Source organism: Chaetura pelagica, unplaced genomic scaffold (genome assembly GCF_000747805.2).
Source record: "Chaetura pelagica isolate M959 unplaced genomic scaffold, ChaPel_1.0 scaffold962, whole genome shotgun sequence".
In the NCBI taxonomy this organism is placed as follows: Eukaryota; Metazoa; Chordata; class Aves; order Apodiformes; family Apodidae; genus Chaetura; species Chaetura pelagica.
In genome coordinates this window covers 157,451-174,869 of record NW_009952479.1, presented here as the reverse complement: position 1 = coordinate 174,869, position 17,419 = coordinate 157,451, and the positions used below count along the sequence as shown (strand labels likewise).

At 44.0% G+C, this 17,419-nt stretch overlaps 1 protein-coding gene across 1 annotated transcript in view; it reads left to right on the top strand.

Moving 5' to 3' along the window:
- The window catches only part of RPTOR (regulatory associated protein of MTOR, complex 1), a 123,569-nt gene that overhangs the window by 54,288 nt on the left and 51,862 nt on the right, over nt 1–17,419 (top strand). The window contains exons 9-12 of the mRNA XM_010008657.1: nt 5,687–5,787; nt 6,668–6,812; nt 12,366–12,441; nt 15,170–15,271. Of these exons, the coding sequence (XP_010006959.1) occupies nt 5,687–5,787; nt 6,668–6,812; nt 12,366–12,441; nt 15,170–15,271 (424 nt within the window). The remainder of the gene's footprint in view (nt 1–5,686; nt 5,788–6,667; nt 6,813–12,365; nt 12,442–15,169; nt 15,272–17,419) is intronic.

Genomic DNA, 17,419 nt, shown 5'->3' with positions numbered 1-17,419 from the left:
ACAAAGTAGGAAGAAGAAAATCCCAAGATGCCACATGGCAAAATTAATGTCATTGAAGAAAATGTGGAAATGAAGCTGTAATATAAGGGATACTTTTGGTGGGTGCCCTCCCGACTGAGCTGGCAAGTTGCCTCCAGGATGGGGACAGTCCTTGGAAATGGTGGTTTGTTTGGAAAAGTCAGGGGTAACAGTGTTACAGACATTACCCTGTGTAATAAACAAAATTGCTATTTCTGGGAGAGCAAATGAGGCCACATGTAAAACTGCAACTGTGTTTCATCAGGATGCAGTGGTGCCTCAAAACACAAGCACCAAGAGGTGAAGCAGGAGCTGGGATTGAGGTGAGGTTAGCCTCTGTTATTTGCAGCAGGGCTAGAAGGGAAAATGCTCTTCATTTTCTCTTGAGAAAATGACTAAAGGGGATTGAAGGCAGTAGGGCAGTTCTGGTGTTGGCAGGACTGTGGTCTGTGTCATCACAGCAGCCACAAGTGGAGATGTCTTTGTAGATACTTAGTCAAGTGTGCACTAGTCCAGATTCTGAAATCCTGCAGCCTGGGTTTTTTTTTATATTTATTATTTTATTTATAGTGGAAAACCTACAATTCTTAGTTTGCCTTTAGACCCAGGTTAGGCAGCTCTCACCCCCCTGTTTTCTTCCAGAAAATGCAGTAGAGTGTGTTGGAGCACATTTCAGAGTGTGCTTTAGGAAGCAGTGTTAGCCACGGTGTAGCAGGGCTGCTCTGGGATGTCTTGCTCATTAGCTCTGGACTTGAGGAAAAATGCTATTCTGAAAAGTTTCTCTTCCATAATAAATCTGGTTTTATTGAAATGCAGTATTTAATTTTATCCCCATTGTTACAGGGTGTCAAGTCTCTAGTGTAGGTAAAGTCTGTTGTAAATACATAGTGAAGACTGTGCTCAGAGGATGGTTTTCATGGCAACACTTCATCTCTTTTATGCAGGGGGATGACTGAGTTGAGCACTCATGTACAAAGCCTTACAGCCCTCCTGAACAAATAATTTAAGAACCTCAAAGGTTTTGTCTTTCTTGAGTAGTTTGCCAAGGTTTCAGAGCCCAGTCATGGCACAGCTGTGTTATCCCTGTCACTTTGGGATAAGGACATAGTGTATTTGAGCACCTTAACTGCACTGATCCTCTCTAAGCAACTCTTGCCAGTTCAGGACATTTTGACAGGATGTATCCTGCCTGTTTCCTCTTTTACCATTTTCTGGGATATACTCTCTCCCTTTTTCCTGAAGGAATGAAGTATGGGATATACATACTTTTTTTCCCAAAAAACCCTAAAATTACTGCCAATGTTTGCAGGTGTATATTGATGCCAAAGCCTCTGGTTTTCTGCAGTCTAAGTCTAGTCCCAGTGTTACACTCCTTATGTTCCAACAGTAGAGATAATGATGGAGCCCATCCAGAGGGAAAACCTGGCATCCTTTGAAGCCAACACTTCCCCTGTAATTAAAGTGATCCATGGGATTTTGCTAAATTTCTGACAAGGACATTGATAGTTACACCCTGCACGAGCTCTTCAGTGACCCTGACATTTTGTAGTCCTCACTTTTCACAATAGACTGTCGTGATTTAGGTCTCTGTAAAGGCATCTGTCAGAAAGCTGATGGAAGAAGCACTTGAGAGTCCAGAGATGTTAAATTGCAGTGAGCAGCTGAGACAGCCTGCCCTTTCTTCCTTTTCTTTCCCTCCCTCCAGAACAGTTTCTACAAATGAGGATTGCTTTGTCCTTACTGTCAAATCCTTGCTGATTGTCAGGGCATAATGTGAAAGACACCAGGAGAAGTGAAACCAAGACAACAGCAGTATTCCTCGTGGGGAAAAATCCTTTCAGGAGCCTTGCAACCTTCCAGTGGTGCAGCTGCATGCCCAAAGAGAAATTAAAAGAAGCTTTGGTTTACAGCCATGGATGGATTGGAAAGAGCATGTTGTGCAAGGGAGATATAACCCTCTGAAAAATGACATTAATGAAATGGCTGTAGTGGAACTCTGCAGAAATAACAGTGAAGTGACTTCTGCTTCTTTAAGAGAGGTATAGATGGTGCTTTAAAAAAAAAAAAAGTGCATAACTATCCCCATCCTCAGAGTATGTTGGAATGCAGTCTGAGAGCTAAGAATCACTCTTCTGTTGCCTTTGAAAGCTTAAACTTTAATTCCCAGAAATGATTCAGATCAACTGTCATTGGGTGATCCCTTCCAAGGGTCACTCGGCTTGTCACTGGAGTTTTACAAACTGTCCTCCAGTTCCTGGGATGAGATTTTAAGTAGTCCCATCTAGGAACAGAAAATACACGGTGTTCATTTTCATCTCCCCATTCTTGCTGCTGACTGCTGCAGCTTTCATTGATTCCTGTGTGCACAGAGAGCTGCCCTGCTGTCAGGCCCTTTCACAGCTGCTGTCTCGTTCCAGCTCAAAACCTGAAAGCTCAGGTAGGGTTTTGTGCCATTATGGAAATGGATTGCCTTTCATTCTGCTGCCATTCCCTGCGCTCTCTGCCCTCCCCATTAACACCTAATGCAGGGGTTCAAAGCTCTGAGCAGCATTAATCTTCAGAACACTGGAGCTGGGTACAAAATGAGTGTCTCCCAGACTGTATATGAGGGCAGGAAGAAAATGAACTCACCTGGGGTGAGAATGACATCCTATTAATTTCTGCTTCTTGCCTGCAGCCCCTCCTAGGTAGCTGGATTTTCTAGGGATATTGCAGTAACTTTTAGAAAGGACAGTCATGTTGTGGGAAAACAGCAGATGCATTTTAAAATCCAAAATAAAACCTATACCATGCTACCTAGTTATTTTAAATCTTTAAATACAAAAGAGAAGCAGCATACCTTGTTCCCCAAAGAGGCTGGACTTGATGATCTCAGAGGGCTTATTCCATCTTAATGATCCTATGATTCTGTGAGATTATTGAACTGTCAAGGAGTTTCCAAGGCTGGGTTGCTAGCAGCAACTATGGACTTCAGCCTCTCTCTCACTCCTGCTTCATACCATCAGTGAGGTACATACCAGCTCACAATCTGCATTTAATAAAGACAGTTTGGTGTGAGCTCTGCATCTCATGCAGTGATTCAAACTGTGCTATGAAACACCCTCTTGCTGTTTCCACTGAAAACTGGCTTGAAAGTCGCCATCAAATGGTCTGAGCTCAGCTATTGGCTTGCTAGGGAATCTCAGCAAGGATCACTTTGGTTCTTAATTGCTAACATTCTGACTTAGGAAAGGCTGGTTTTGCTGCAGAGGGTGTTCTGCAATGCAAACACTGATGGAAATCCTCCCAAGAGCAGTTGTGTGGTCCTGTGGGGATCAGTTTACAAACACTGTTTCAGATATGTATGTTTTTCCTTTGATACCAAGACAAACAGGAATTTTTTATAAGATGTTAATTTCTAACTGCTATGGAATGTGCTTCATATGAACCTGCATGGGAAGAGCACTGCTCTACACGTGAGAGAAGTTGCCCCAGAGGAAGCACTTACTTCATCTTGGCTTGATACTTCTAATATTTGAAAACCTGCTGCAGGAGGGAAGCTGGGGCACATGGGGACTGAATCTGTTGGGTGTCTTACCAGGTGGGCTGCATGTTTCTGGAACTTCCCCATCCTCTCTCTGATGCTTTCTCAGGGGGAAAAGAGCTGTGCTTGAGAGCACCAGGTTAGGTTGATGTGTTTGAGTCTCTGAGGATAGACAAGACAGCCCAGGACAGAGTCTGTTGTTGCTTGGTTGGGTGGGCTTCCTGGTTTTCTTTTTTCTTGTTATTGTAAGAAGCTCAAAAGCATGAGAAAGCATCTTCAGGGAAGGTGACTGGGGCAGAAGCTGCGAGATAATGAAGAACAGTCTGCAGCCATATTATTTCCTTTTAGTGGAGTTGTGCATGTGCTGGTTTTGAGTCCCCATAGGCTGTGGTTTACTCTCCTAAATCACTCACACCAGACTGCACGTTGGGCTGCAGTTCCTGTGGACCTCACGTCTTGCTACAAATGAACAAATACACTGTGAGGTCTTGGTTCAGCTCCTGGATAAAATATATTTGAGTGTCAGTCCACAAAAGCAAGACCCTGGGCCAGTGAGATTCCTGGTGGACATTACTATTCCACCTTCATGGAATGTGCTTTAGTCAGACCATTGTCTCTGGTGTATTGGTCCTTACAATAATACATGTTAAGCCCAGAGAAGACCATTAGTTTGTCTGCTCTGAACTTCTGTGGTTTTGGGGCTACGGAATTTCACCAGGTTCCTCCTGAGCAGAGCCAAGTAACCCTGAAGTGTTGTGTGTTTGTCTTGAACCTGGAAAGGTGAAGATTGAATTGCTTCCCTTTCTCTCAAAGGTCAAGTGCTCTTCTTCCTTACTCCACTTTGAGTATTTGTGGACATCGAGATTTTTCTCTCTTGTGAGTGTTTATCTACAGTGTTCAAGTTGTTCCTGGTAGGGTAGCTAGAGTGACCTCCTTGAATTCCTCCCTGTGTCACATTCATTCACTGTCTTTTTCTTGTAAGCTTTTCTGCACCTTCTAGATTTTGTGTCCTGTTTTTAAGCAGTTCAAATGAACGCCAGGATGTGAATGCACCAACATCTGGCTTGGGTAAATACTCCCTAGCCAAGCATCAAATCCTGCCCGTGCCAGCACGGGCTGAGGTTTGGTGCCTTCCCTGGTGCTGGGACTTTGGGCCAAGAGGGCTCTGGAGCAGAGTGTCCAGCAGCCCTTTGGTGGGTTCCTTAAAAGGTGCTTCTCCAAGTGATGATTTTCACCCTAGATTTAGTGGTTCGTGATTTACAGAATTTAGAAATAATGTGTTCTTTGCTGTTGAGGTCCTGTGGGGCAATATGTTAATCTTGTATTAGGTTAAGGAGCTGGCATTCAAGGTACTGATTTCCATGAATGCCAGGGCACTAATTGGGAAGTCCTTAGTTGCAAAAAATGTCTCCTCTCTGAAAGGTGCTGATTATGCTCAGTAACATTTTAACAAGATACTGTATTTGCGCCTGCATGCAGCCCTGGTGGCAACAAATCTTAGATAAGCACTAAATTAATGAATTCAAGTTTTCAAAGAACCTACTGGGTGAAACACTGTGTCTTGGTAAGAAACAACAAAGGTTTCTCCTCCAACAGGCAGCACTTTGCAGTAACAGGGAGCTGTAAAGCAATCACATTACTGCCAGACAGTTGTTAACAAAAGGACCCTGTTTTCCAATTGTTCTGAGTTTTCTGACTTCGAATTTTTAATTTTTTTCTGGGATATTATCACGCAAAAATGCTTACATGGGGACATTATGGGTCATGAGCATACAGGTTATAATATAAATTGAATTACTAAATATTTCAGCAAGCAGCTAATAAGGAGAAAAGCATTTCTGTAGAATCTCAGGAATCAACATCATCTCTGTGAGATGTTCCCAGATGTTTTCCTTTATCTCAGTTGTCTGTAAACAACTCCTTGTTTATCTTCTTACCTGGCAATTCACATCACAAACAAATTCAAATGTAACAGATTTTGGATAAGGAGAGTTTGTCTGGCAACATTAGCTCTTGGTCAAGAATTAAGGTTCTGGGAACACTGTCTTTTGTGAGCCTCGGTGGAGGCCCAGAGCTGTGTGTCTGTACCTAAAAAACCAGGTTTTCCAACAGGAAACATACTTGTTTTTTTCCCCCTGCTTGTAGGATTCCTGGAAGACTGAATGACAGGAGAACTCCCCTGGGAGAGCTGAACTGGATCTTCACGGCCATCACAGACACCATTGCATGGAATGTCCTGCCCAGAGGTGAGGCCTGGGCAGGGTCAGGTTTGCATCAGATGTGAGTGTTGCAGGATAAATGAGACTGAAGTAAGGAGACACTGAAAGCCTGATGTTGAAAGCTGGTTACGTTTTTTAAATTCACTCTTCTACCAAAGCATTTCAGCAGCCTGGTCATTAGAAACCAGAAAGGTTTTGTCTAGTGCTAACAGGAGTGCTTTAGCTTCCATAATTTCCTTTCTTACTCTGTTTGTGAAGAGCCATCTATTTACTTTCATCCTTCATTAGTATCATAAAGAAAGGTGTTTTCCCTCTTTGCTGGTAAAACAGTCTGTCTCCCAGGAGTAACTGAATCCCATTTCTTTACCTCTGTTCTGCTCTGAATTAGTTCCTCTGGAGCACGGGTGCCCAAGTCTGGAAACAGTTTTCCAACTGGGCTCTTTCTAGTGCTCAGTACAATGTAAATTCTTCTTTGCCTCTGTAGAGGGAGGTGCATTTTCTATCTTTTAGGATTAATTTTGGCTTCTCATGAGCACATCAAACTGCCAATTAACAGTTGTATAATTCTTGTTTAAATAATACACACAGGTCTTTTTCTCTCTCAGTGATTTCCAACAATGTTGAGAGGCTGAGGTTAAGTGAAACACCAACAGGAGCATTTTCTCCAGAAAAGGCAAAAACCAACCTGAGGTAGAAAGTATTTAATTCTGTTAATGGAGAGCAACTGTTTTAAGGGAACTCAGAGGGCAGGTTTCCATGTAATAGTTGTCACATTGTGTCACTGCAGAACTGTTGCAGGTTCCTCCTTATGAATGAAATATAAACATATTTTAACGTTCTAAATTATTTTTGCTTATTACCTGAGGTACTCAAGTTGCATCTGGTAATTCATGCAATCTCTTGGCAGATCTCTTCCAGAAGCTCTTCAGGCAGGACCTGCTTGTGGCCAGTTTATTCCGCAACTTCCTGTTGGCAGAAAGGATCATGAGATCTTACAACTGCACCCCAGTCAGCAGCCCCCGCCTGCCGCCCACCTACATGCACGCCATGTGGTAAGTCCCCTGGCCCCAGGGCTGCCTGCTGAGGCCTCCAGGAGGTTTTGGTCACTGCAGGCATGAAAGATTGTTCCTCCTTAAGTCTACACAGTGCTTTATTGATTAATTCAGTGGATCAGAAATGCAGCAGCATGTGGCAGCATCGTGCCTGTCTCCAAACCTAATTATAATGTAGTTCTGGAACACAGAAGCTCCAGTGCTGCCATGTCATCTTTCTCTCCAAACAGAAACAAAATTGGGCAGCTGCTACCTTATCTTCAAAAATCAAAGCTAGTCACCTGTGATTGTGAAGGCAGGGGAGAGCTGAGGTCCTGAGGGGAAAAATCCTGAACTTGTGTTGTTGAAGTAGAAGAAATGTTTTGCTGCAAAGTTCATCTACTTTTACTGTTGCTTTTAAGATGATTAATGGAGATGTAGGTGGCACAGGTATTGAAAATCTCTTCAATGTGGTTTTGACTATCAAAAAGCTAATGTGACTGTTAATAATAAAAATAATAGTAACAGTAATAGCAAAAATACTTTCGTTTTTTTATTCAATATGATGAAGAATAGAGCAGTACAACATTCAGCTTCATTCAGGATGGTTCAGTCAAGCTCACGTAGTTCCTGTGGAAGGAAGTGGGATCTGGGAAACTTGCTGAAAGGCCAATAAAATGGCAGGTAGCTGGGGGGGCTCCATTTGCCTGTATCTTCAAAATCCTTTTGATAAGTGTCCTCCATAAAATTGTGGAGGGAAACAAAAGCAGAGGAGGTATGAAGGGATGCTGACCAGTGTGAAACTGGTGACAGCATCCCAGAGTTCCATTCTTGTGCTGTGGTTTCTCTAAGAGATGGAGACAAGATAACCCAGAGAGCCCTGGGAGCCTGTGCAGGTGCCAGGTTGATTTAATTATTGAAAAGCTTGGAGACAACAGGGGAGACTTTGGATGGAGCTATTAGTAACTGGGCAGCTTCACTAGCTGTGTTTGTCCATGGCAAACAATCTTCTGAAGTGCTGTGGATTAGCAGCTTTTGGGGAAAATTGTTTTGGTTGTTTGTAAATGTGGGAAATTGTTTTGTCCTTGTGTCACACAAGGGACTGGGACATCCAGAAGATAAGAGCAGGAGAACCCACCAGAGTTCCCGTGGTGTCCTTCAGAGGATACTGCAGGTGGATGTGGCAGAGCTTGAGCCACAGGGCTGTGTCTTTCCAGTTGCAGTGGGATGGAACACGTTTTTGCAGAAATAGTGAAATTAAAGCAGTAAATGTCTTGCTTTATCTGTAGCTTGTTTGTGGCCAGCGTGTTGGACCCTGTACCAGTTCCTCATGGGGATAGAATTAATTCTTCCTGCCAGACTATTAAAAGCCAATATTACTGTTTCCCACGGGCATATGGCTTGACTTGCAGTTTGGTGTTGCCACCCACGTGCTGCCCCACAGGAATGGAACTTGGAAGAAGTGGATCCCGTTCTGTGCCCCTCCCAGATCGTGTGGCTGCATCGGGAATTCCAGGAACACTTATTTTTCTTGTTTTTCTCCTGGTGCAAACTGGTGTGTAACTACCTTTACAAAGCTCCTCAGAGTCACAGGATAATGGTATTGGTGCTGCTTTTTAGGATTTACCAGAAGAAATTCCTTAAGAAAAGTCACACATGGGGCCTTTTATCCTTGGAATCCCAAACACCAGCAGAGTGGATGGCAGGGAGCAGAAGATCCCATGACACACTTTATTCTGCGTCCTCCAGAAAGTGCTCACTTTGAGGCAAATCTAGGAAAGGGGAAAATTCCACTTTTGCCAGAGGTGGCTCAGTTCATTATTGTGAACTCTTAGTAAGGACGTATTTAGAAACTAATTTAGGGCTTGCTTAAATATTTTCTAAAAATAATCACCTACACTTACCTAACGCTTGCTTGGCAGGTCTGACTTATTTAATTCCTTCATGTCTGTCTTCCTTTTATTGGCTTTCTCCTGCTTTGGCACAAGCCCTCTGGGCACGAGCTATTTGCACTTGTGTGGTGCCTGGCACCGGGTTCTTGGCTGCTGCAGGCACTGCTACAATACAAGTATTAATATTAATATGTATTGATTGCCTGGCTCTGCTGTTCCACTTCCAGAGGCCTTTCATCTATTGTGCAGCAAGAATAGGGGGCCTGGTGCTCTGTCAGCACCTTGATATCTCTGTTGTGATGGATTATGGTTTATACATTACTGCTTTGGCAGCAAGTTATGTTCACAGCCTTTGAAAAGACCTAATAATGTGTTTGGAAGTATTTCCTAACACAGGTAATATATTAGAAATGAAGAACCTTAATTATGCCTTGGAAGAGCTATGATTTGTCCAGAATAGAAATACTGCAATAGTGTGTACACCAGCCATGAAATTCGAGTTGAAAGAAAGTCATAACATATACTGCAAATAAAATAAGCTTGAAATGGTAGCTGAAAAGAAAACCATAATGTAGCAACCCAATTACAGGTAAGAGAAGAGCTGGAGCTTATGAGGGCTGTGAGAGGGGTGAGGATGGATGCAGGTTTGGGCACCCATTTCTCACAGAAATGAGACTCATTCAGCTGCACAGAAAAGTCTCAGTATCTCAGCAAGAAGAAAATTATTGTTTGAAAGGGTATTTGTAGCTATTTGACACTGAAAGGATTGGATTAGTGCAGATTACACTGTTGATTTAACCAGATTTTTTTATGTCTATGTGTTAATCTTAACTTCTCCAAGACCTGTTCACAGTCTGCAAAGAGTTTAATGGAGAGAAGTGTAGGACACAAATAACAAAGCACGTGCTGTAAGTTGTGGCTAGAACAGGGGAATGCATTGCTAGAAGGAAGAAGGATGTTGTGGTTGTAACAAATAATCACAGCAATACACATTTTCTAAAATAGCTGTGAGCAGCTCCCCAGCTGCCTCCCCTAAAGCAGGCTCAGGGAGTTCAGTGTCACTGGGGAGTGAGTGAATTCAGGCTGAAATCTGAACATTCAGCCAAGCAGGGGATGTGTTGGACTTGCAGAAAAAACAAACATGAACAGTCTTTCCAACATACTTGATAAAGTCTGAAGCATTTACCAGTTCCAGACAGTTCAGAAGAAGCAGATACCCTGGTGGGTACCTGGAGCTTCACCTCCTGTGGTGCCTCTTTCCAGGCCTTCTTGAGTTACCGCCTCATACACGCTGGGTTTGGACCACACAGAAGTGACCACTCCTGCTCATAGGTGGGGAGTGATGGAAAGGCCAGGTCAGTCACTGCATGGGATTTCTTGGGTTTATTGCCCTTTTGGGGGAGACATAACAGGAATGTGTGTATGAAACCTTATGTTAGGTGTGTGATAGATCTCATTAACCAGGTGTACACAGAGGACATGTCTTCTTTTCTCATGCCAGTGCTCAGTCAGTTTGTTGTACCTATAGAGCCATGAGGGCAGCATTGTATAAAGCCCCTCATTCACACATTCTTCAGTAGCAGAATGTGGTGAAGTTGAAAGGCTGCAGTATGTCAGCAGGTTGTCACATCACCCTGCCCTTCTGTCACAGTGGGGGGCACAGGATGTCCAAAAAGCAGGACAAGGATGAGGAAGGAGCAGTGCTAAGGGGTTGCCCAGCCCCTTTTGTACCTAATGGGGTGAAAACAAATTACCAAAGTGTTTGCAAATAGCAGCCTCTGCAAAGAAGGGAGGTGATGATCTCCTGGGTTGGCTTTCATATGTCATTCCTAGGATGCAACACCTCCCATCCCTGTTCCCTGCTGCTCCCAAATCTGTATCTTGTTTGTGTGCTGAGGTGCCAGCTCAGGTCAGCCAGCCCCACTGCCAGTGCCCACCTTGCTCCCCCTCCCCACCACCACCAGCCCTGCTTGTCACCATGCAAGTATTTTTCCCCTTCTCTTTCTCTTCACATCCTCTCTGGCCTTAGTCCTCTACCGTTTCTTTGGGGCTTGTTTGGAATCTTGGAATTATTGCAGTGCCTGTTTAACACCATGGGCTGTCACGAGTCATCCCAGAGTCTCACCAGGAACGTGTGGCTGCTCCAGTGCTTGGAATTCCTGAAGTTTGTCTTCAGGCCCAGCTGGTGTTTGCTCATGTGTCTCCTTGGGTGGGAGGGTTTCAGTTTCCCGTGGAGACAGAGCAACAGCAGGTTGTACTGGCTGGGAAAGGCTGGAGGATCATTTTCGGTGTTTGAATGGACGGTGATCAGCAGCTCTCTGTTAAGATCTTCTGTTGGTGGTTATTCTTTTAAAAGGTTGAGTAACTGGCTGTGTGGCTGCCTTGATTTTTAATTGCCTGTGCTTTGGAAGTGTAAAAAGAGGTTTTGGTTTAATCTACTAAAATATCTTCCTAAATTTTTGTTGGTTCTTTCTGAAAAGCACTTAAAACATTTGGGATTTGGCCTTGTGGGGCTGCTTTGGACATTTTTATAGCAGTATTAGTGCTTCTTACCTAGAATGACTTTGAGGTGCTCAGCATCTTAGCTCTGTGCCTCTGCAGAGCAGTGACCTATGCAGGATCCTTTCCTAGGCAGCCCACATAAGACCAGTTGTCTCTGATCTCTGAAACATTTTTTCCCTTGTGTAGTAAAACTTACCTCAAAAGCACCGTGTGTTGACATTTTCTAATGTTTGAGAGAATTTCTTTGGGAGGGATCACACCTTCCCACAAGAAACCTGAAATTCAGGAGGATTCATTCTTTGCTTGAAGTAAAATTACCTTTATATTTGTACTAATTTACTTTGCCTCTGCCTCAACCAGGAATAAATCTCTCTCTCATCAGCTCTGTGAACATTTTGTCTCCAGCATGGATCTTTATTGAGCATGTGGGAAGCATTTGTTGCCTGAGTTTTGATTGCCTCTTGATTACCTCCTAATTATATTGGCAGCATATTGGCAGGTAGAAGGTGTGGAGCAGAGGGACAAGGTCTGGTGCAACTAAAACAAGCTGCATCTCTTGAATCCAAAGAAAAAATGCAAGAGCCTTAGAGCTTATTTTCCATCTAATTGGAGAGATGGATTTTGGTTGAGAACAGCTGCCAGTTAGGCTGCTGGGATAGATTGTGCACAGAGTTTTCTGATGGAAGGCTTTGACTCAAACCAAGGTGATTGTAGAACTTATTAGAGCAGGTAACTAAAATAAACTGTATTGATTATCACCTATGGCCTTATGTCTGCAAATGTTTCTAGGAGAATAAAAACTGCTTGGCCTATTGATGTTAACACATGATGGCCACAAGCCACAGAAGAGCAGATGTGTCTGGAGAGTGAATTAGTTTGTTTTGTGTAAGCAACTCAGCAGGAGGTGGTTTGACTCACTTCAGAGTCAGTTCACATGTTTAAATGAAAAGTGCATGGAACCTCGAGGTTAGAGTAGGGATAATAGTTTCTGGGGTAAAAAGTAACTGTTTCACTTTTTTAGAGGTGCTTTAGGAACCTTGGAGACCAAATGCATTTATTTCAGTGTGGTCCTCTTTCTGCTTTGTGCACATACTTGTATGATCTGTATTTAAATTTACCTTGATATTACTTCTAGGTAACTTTCACTGATGTCTCTTTCCTCCTTTGCCTTTTTCTCCAGGCAAGCATGGGACCTTGCTGTTGATATTTGCCTTTCCCAGTTACCTACAATTATAGAGGAAGGAACTGCCTTTAGGGTAAGTTGGAGAATATCTTGAAACCTTGTGTGCCCAATTTAATCCATTACTGAAACCTCAGTTTGCTTCGACTTCTTGAGTCTTGAATTGTTGCAATTTAAGGGTTTATATTTTTGGAAAATTGTAAACATCTACTCACCTCCCTTAGAGGAACAGATTGAAAATCAAATTTAAGTTCTTCACTGTTGTATGAGCTGGTTCAGCTGCACCTGTTGGTGAGGAGGGAGCTCCTACCAGTTGAAATGGTGCCTGAGACCTGACTCTAGAAATTTCAGAGCACTTGGTCTTGACCAACAATATTACCAAAAAAATTCCTAACGTCAGCATGATTTTGAGATTAAAAATTTGAACACAAAAATTATCTCTTAGTGAAGTTATTTTCAAATAAACACAAGCTAGAGCTTGAGGTTCTGTCCAAAGAATTTCCTGAATCACAGTATCATTATTATGAGTCACAGGGTTTGTTTTTTTTCTCTAATTAATCTCAAATAACAGAAAAGTAGGGGTTTTTTTAATGTTATATTTGGCTTAAATTCTTCTAGTCAGAGTGGATTTTTCTTGAGGTTCCTTTGACATTTCATGAACGGAAACCTCCAACTGAACCTCAGGTACCTCTCCCACCTTGATGTGTCTCTAATTTTACAGTAACATTCCTGCATTTTATTGATGTTACCAAACTTCCCAAAGGTTTTCTGGCTGTGACTGCAGGTTGTCTCCAAAGACCTGAGTGCAGGAGGAGAGCTGTGGACTTCTGGTGGGGGTTGATAAAGATGCCCTAAAGTTTTTATCCTCCTGTTCCTTTTTCCCCCCACTGTATGGGCTGTATTTGAAAATTCAAACAAATACGACTTTTCCTCTCCTAGCTAATGTTCATTTTTATTTCAGGTCTCTAACAATGTTGCTGAGTGCTTTTATATTGGTCTTAGACCTCATCTGGGCACTCACAGTGAAGTGAGGTGAAATGCAGCAAATTTCTGTGTACTTCAGGGATGAGAGGAGGCAAATTCTTGCCAGGGATTAGGGAAGATCCCAGCAAATAAGAGTGGTACTTCTCAACTAGTGATTGATTCAGGGTAGGGTGGAAACAATTTGCAAGCAGATTTTCAAGCCTGAAAAATGTAAATTATGATGAATTGTGACTAGAACATGAGGTGGGTAAAGGCTCAAGTCTTCTGAGCTCTTCCTTACACTTCCATCTAAAACCCAGCAGGAGTAATGCTGTGTAGGTTTGTGCCTGCTCTGTAGGAGGGGACAGGTTGTCCTGTGGAAGGTCTCTGTGTGGGGCACCCACAGCAGGAGCCTTGACTGGTGTTTGGGAGTGGAAGGTGACAGATGCTCAGAGCAGACAGGCTATTGCTCACCTCTGATCTGTTCCTTGTGTTCCCATCAACGTTTTGCTCTCAAACCTCTGGATTTCTGCCTGCAGGAGTGCTGTGTGTCAGGGGGGCTGGCTGCTGCTGGGCAGCAGTGCCTGGGGGAGGCAGGGAAGTGGGTGGGTGTTCTGGGGGTTATTCAGCCCCTCTCTAGCCTGGCTGGCAGCAGCAGCAGGCAGGGTCTGGCTGTCAACACCTGGGGCAGTCACAGGGTGACCTGCTGCCAGCCCTTCCCTGTGGTTTGGAGTCCAGGCTGGCCCTGGATAAAGCAACTGATAATCTCTTCAGGGCTGTTGTGTTTCAGCAGCACAGTATAAACCATGTGCATTTGACTCCTCCTTATTGTCTAGGTATTCTTTCCTAGTCAGAGCTGGAAAATACAGTAACCTGCTGGAGAAGGGCCTGGGGGCTCACAGCTCTTGTCTGGTGCTGTTGAGGGAGTGAGTGGCCTTCTGGCAGGTTTGGGTTGTTCCCTAAACTAGATTACTTTCTGTCTGGAGATGATACAAGCCAGAAGCCTTTATGTTTACTGGATGCCATTCAGATGCATTTTGTAAAATAACCTCTGATAGAACTGCCTGAAGTACTAAGTACCAAAATACAACTGGTGGGTGTTGGTAGGTGGGAGATCACTCCCCAGATCTCTAGTAGGGCACTAGTGTAAAGGCTGTTACATACTGTAGCACTCTGCATGTTAGTTTTGTGCTCATTTACTCACACTACTAGAATAGCTCTATTTAAATAAGTGGATTCATTATCTGAAGTATTTTTTTTGCCTGTATTTACTAATATATTTGCTAAATAAAAGGCTTGAATTAAAAAACTGATAAATAGGAGGCAGCCTTTTTATAGCCCAAACCAGCATATCTGAACTGCCTCCTGTTTGTGGGAGAGGTTTATGGCAGGCAGGAAGGCCTGAGACATGGATGGGCAGGTTTCTGGCTGCTGTTGGATGGTGCTCTCTGAGGGCAGGGCAGGGGCAGCACCGTGTGCTGCAGCCGTGGAGCTGGCTCAGCAGAGCACATCAACCTTCTGCTGTTCCACCTGCTTCTCGTGTGGAGAAGATCAACCAGATTTCCCTGAGACCTTTTGTGGTATCTTTTCCTGTTCCTCTACTCCTTCCTTCTGCTTCTTTCAAAACCATTAGAGAATGCCAGCACAATTACAGGGTCTGCATCTGGTCAGCTTTTGGAAAACGTTTATACATCAAAGCAGCCTCAAACAAATGTTTGCCGATTAAAAATAAGCGTTTTTGGAAGCAATAAACTGTGCGAACCCAGAGGTGCCAAAACTGTTTGCTTCACTTGTTCTGCTTGTTGCAAAGCCCACCCCTCACCCTGTCCTTGCTCCCACAGCACAGCCCCTTCTTTGCGGAGCAGCTGACGGCGTTCCAGGTGTGGCTGACCATGGGCGTGGAGAACCGCAACCCCCCGGAGCAGCTCCCCATCGTCCTGCAGGTCAGGGGGGCTGGGGGGAGCTGGGGGCTTCGGGGTGGCCAGGGTGGGGGGCTCAGCACCAGCAGGGCAGGGGATCTAAGCATCCTCCCCCTGCCCACCCACTCCTCTGCTATCACCCAGATGGTGTTTGCATACTTTACGTGGGCTCCCCAGTCTGGAAGCTGCCTGCCTGTGCACTGGGCCTGTGCAGATGAAGACAAAGTGCTGTTCTTCCCCCAAACCTGCACTTGCTGTTGGGCAAAGCGTCCTGCTATAGTCCATTTGCAGCTACAACAGCATCAGGCTCTGCTGCCCTCTCTTTTGCTCTGAAGTCACAAGGATTCTTCACAGAGCAGCACATCTTTGTCGTTTTGTCCTGTATTATCTCCTCTCACATGCCAGCTCTGTCAGGCAGAGACTTTATCTTCTCTCTGTTTCCAGAAAGTGGAAGTTACTGCAGTGTAAATAGTTTGGAAATGGCTTCTTTATCTGGCTGGTACAGCCTGGAAAGTGTTTCCTTTAATGTGATGCTGAAAATGTGCTGCAAGAACATAGAAACAAGTCTCTGAAGACCATGCTTGGAAGGAATGTAGAGTTCTGGTAGTCATTTCCTCAGACTAGGCAAAATTCATGTGTATAAAGGAGAAGTAAATCTAGAAGAAACACATCACCTCGTTTCTGATAATATTATATGACAAGGCACATATCACAGTTGCCATCTGCTCTTGCCCTCTCCTCCCTGGGAGTTTGTATTGACAGAAATACAAAATCTTGTCAAGGTAGCTGTGGTCTTATCTCTACCAGGCAGCAGAAGTCTTTCTGTTCAAAGGAATATGATTCTAGGCACTGGTAAGTAGGCTGTGATTTCTTTCAGTAGATGAAAGAAGACTCACCTTGCCTGTGTTAGCTACCAGCTTGTTTTGTGACTTGACAGCACCATCAATCTTTGTAAGACCAGATCTTAATTTCCCTGAGCCTCCCAAGCCTTGAGAGATCAGAGGGATAAGGAGAGGTGTGGTTGGTCCCTGTCACTGCAGTGGGGGAGGGCAGCCTTGCACCCCAGCACCAGCTCTGCTGCTTACCAGCCAGTGGGTTGGCACCAGAGGGCTCTGCAGGTGGGTCAGTGCAGTGGAACTGAGAGGTCACCTGGCAAAAGAACCTGCTTCCCGTCCTGGAGCAAAAATGAGATAGGACGAGGTAATTATTCTTATAATTAGAGCATATTAATTGTATAGTGGAATAAGGTTGCCTGTTAACAGGTTTGAGATACTTTGAGTCAGAGACCAACTGATGAAGAGAGGGGAGGGAGTGCTGTGTGTGGTGGCACGGTGTGACAATTGCCTGATTGCACTCAAGCTCATAAATGTTGCACAGACTCCCCACATCCTCTGCCAAGTCTCTAGAACCTGTGTCAGTTTTGGCTGCAAGTTATTGTGCAAATCAGTTTGGGAAGTGGGAATATAAAAACCTGAGAGAGTCTGATAGATTTTTTTTTGGTTCTGAAAATAATGAAATGGAGCTTTTAAAATAAGACAGTCTGATTTGGTTCAAGGTTCTTGTGGGATGCTGGCAGTGTAGAGATGAAGAGTCGTGTCTTTGCCTGCAAAGCCTTTTCAGTTACATCCTTTTTTCCCCAGCTACGACAGGATTTGTGGATTTACATGTTTTTTTCTGAAGGTCAGATAGCAGCACTGTCAGACCTGCACACCTCCCCACAACCCCACACTGGACATGTTCCCGTCTGCTGCTCCAACCCTGCCCAAACTTCCCCCCTGCCCTGTTACTGCCTTAATCTCCAACAGCTGCCCCTGTTATTCCTGTGCTGGGCATCTTTAGAGCCTGTTGTTAATCGTGCCTGTAGTAAGTTTATGGAATAGGCTGATGCCAACTAGGGCAGGATAACCAAAATCCTTCCTCATGTGACCTCTCTGGAGGTCTAAGCTCTGATACTCAGTGGTGAAATGATGAGAGCAGTTAACACATCCTCCTGTCTTTTTTGTCTGAACTTTCTCGGTGCAACTTCAGTATCTTGTATCAGTTGTCCAAAGTATGAGACATGAGCTAAGTAATTTAGTTATTCTTCAATATTAAACATGAAGAAAAATTTAATTTGAATATGCAGTGTGGAAAAACACTGAGAAGGAGATGGATCTGGGGAGCTAAATCAAC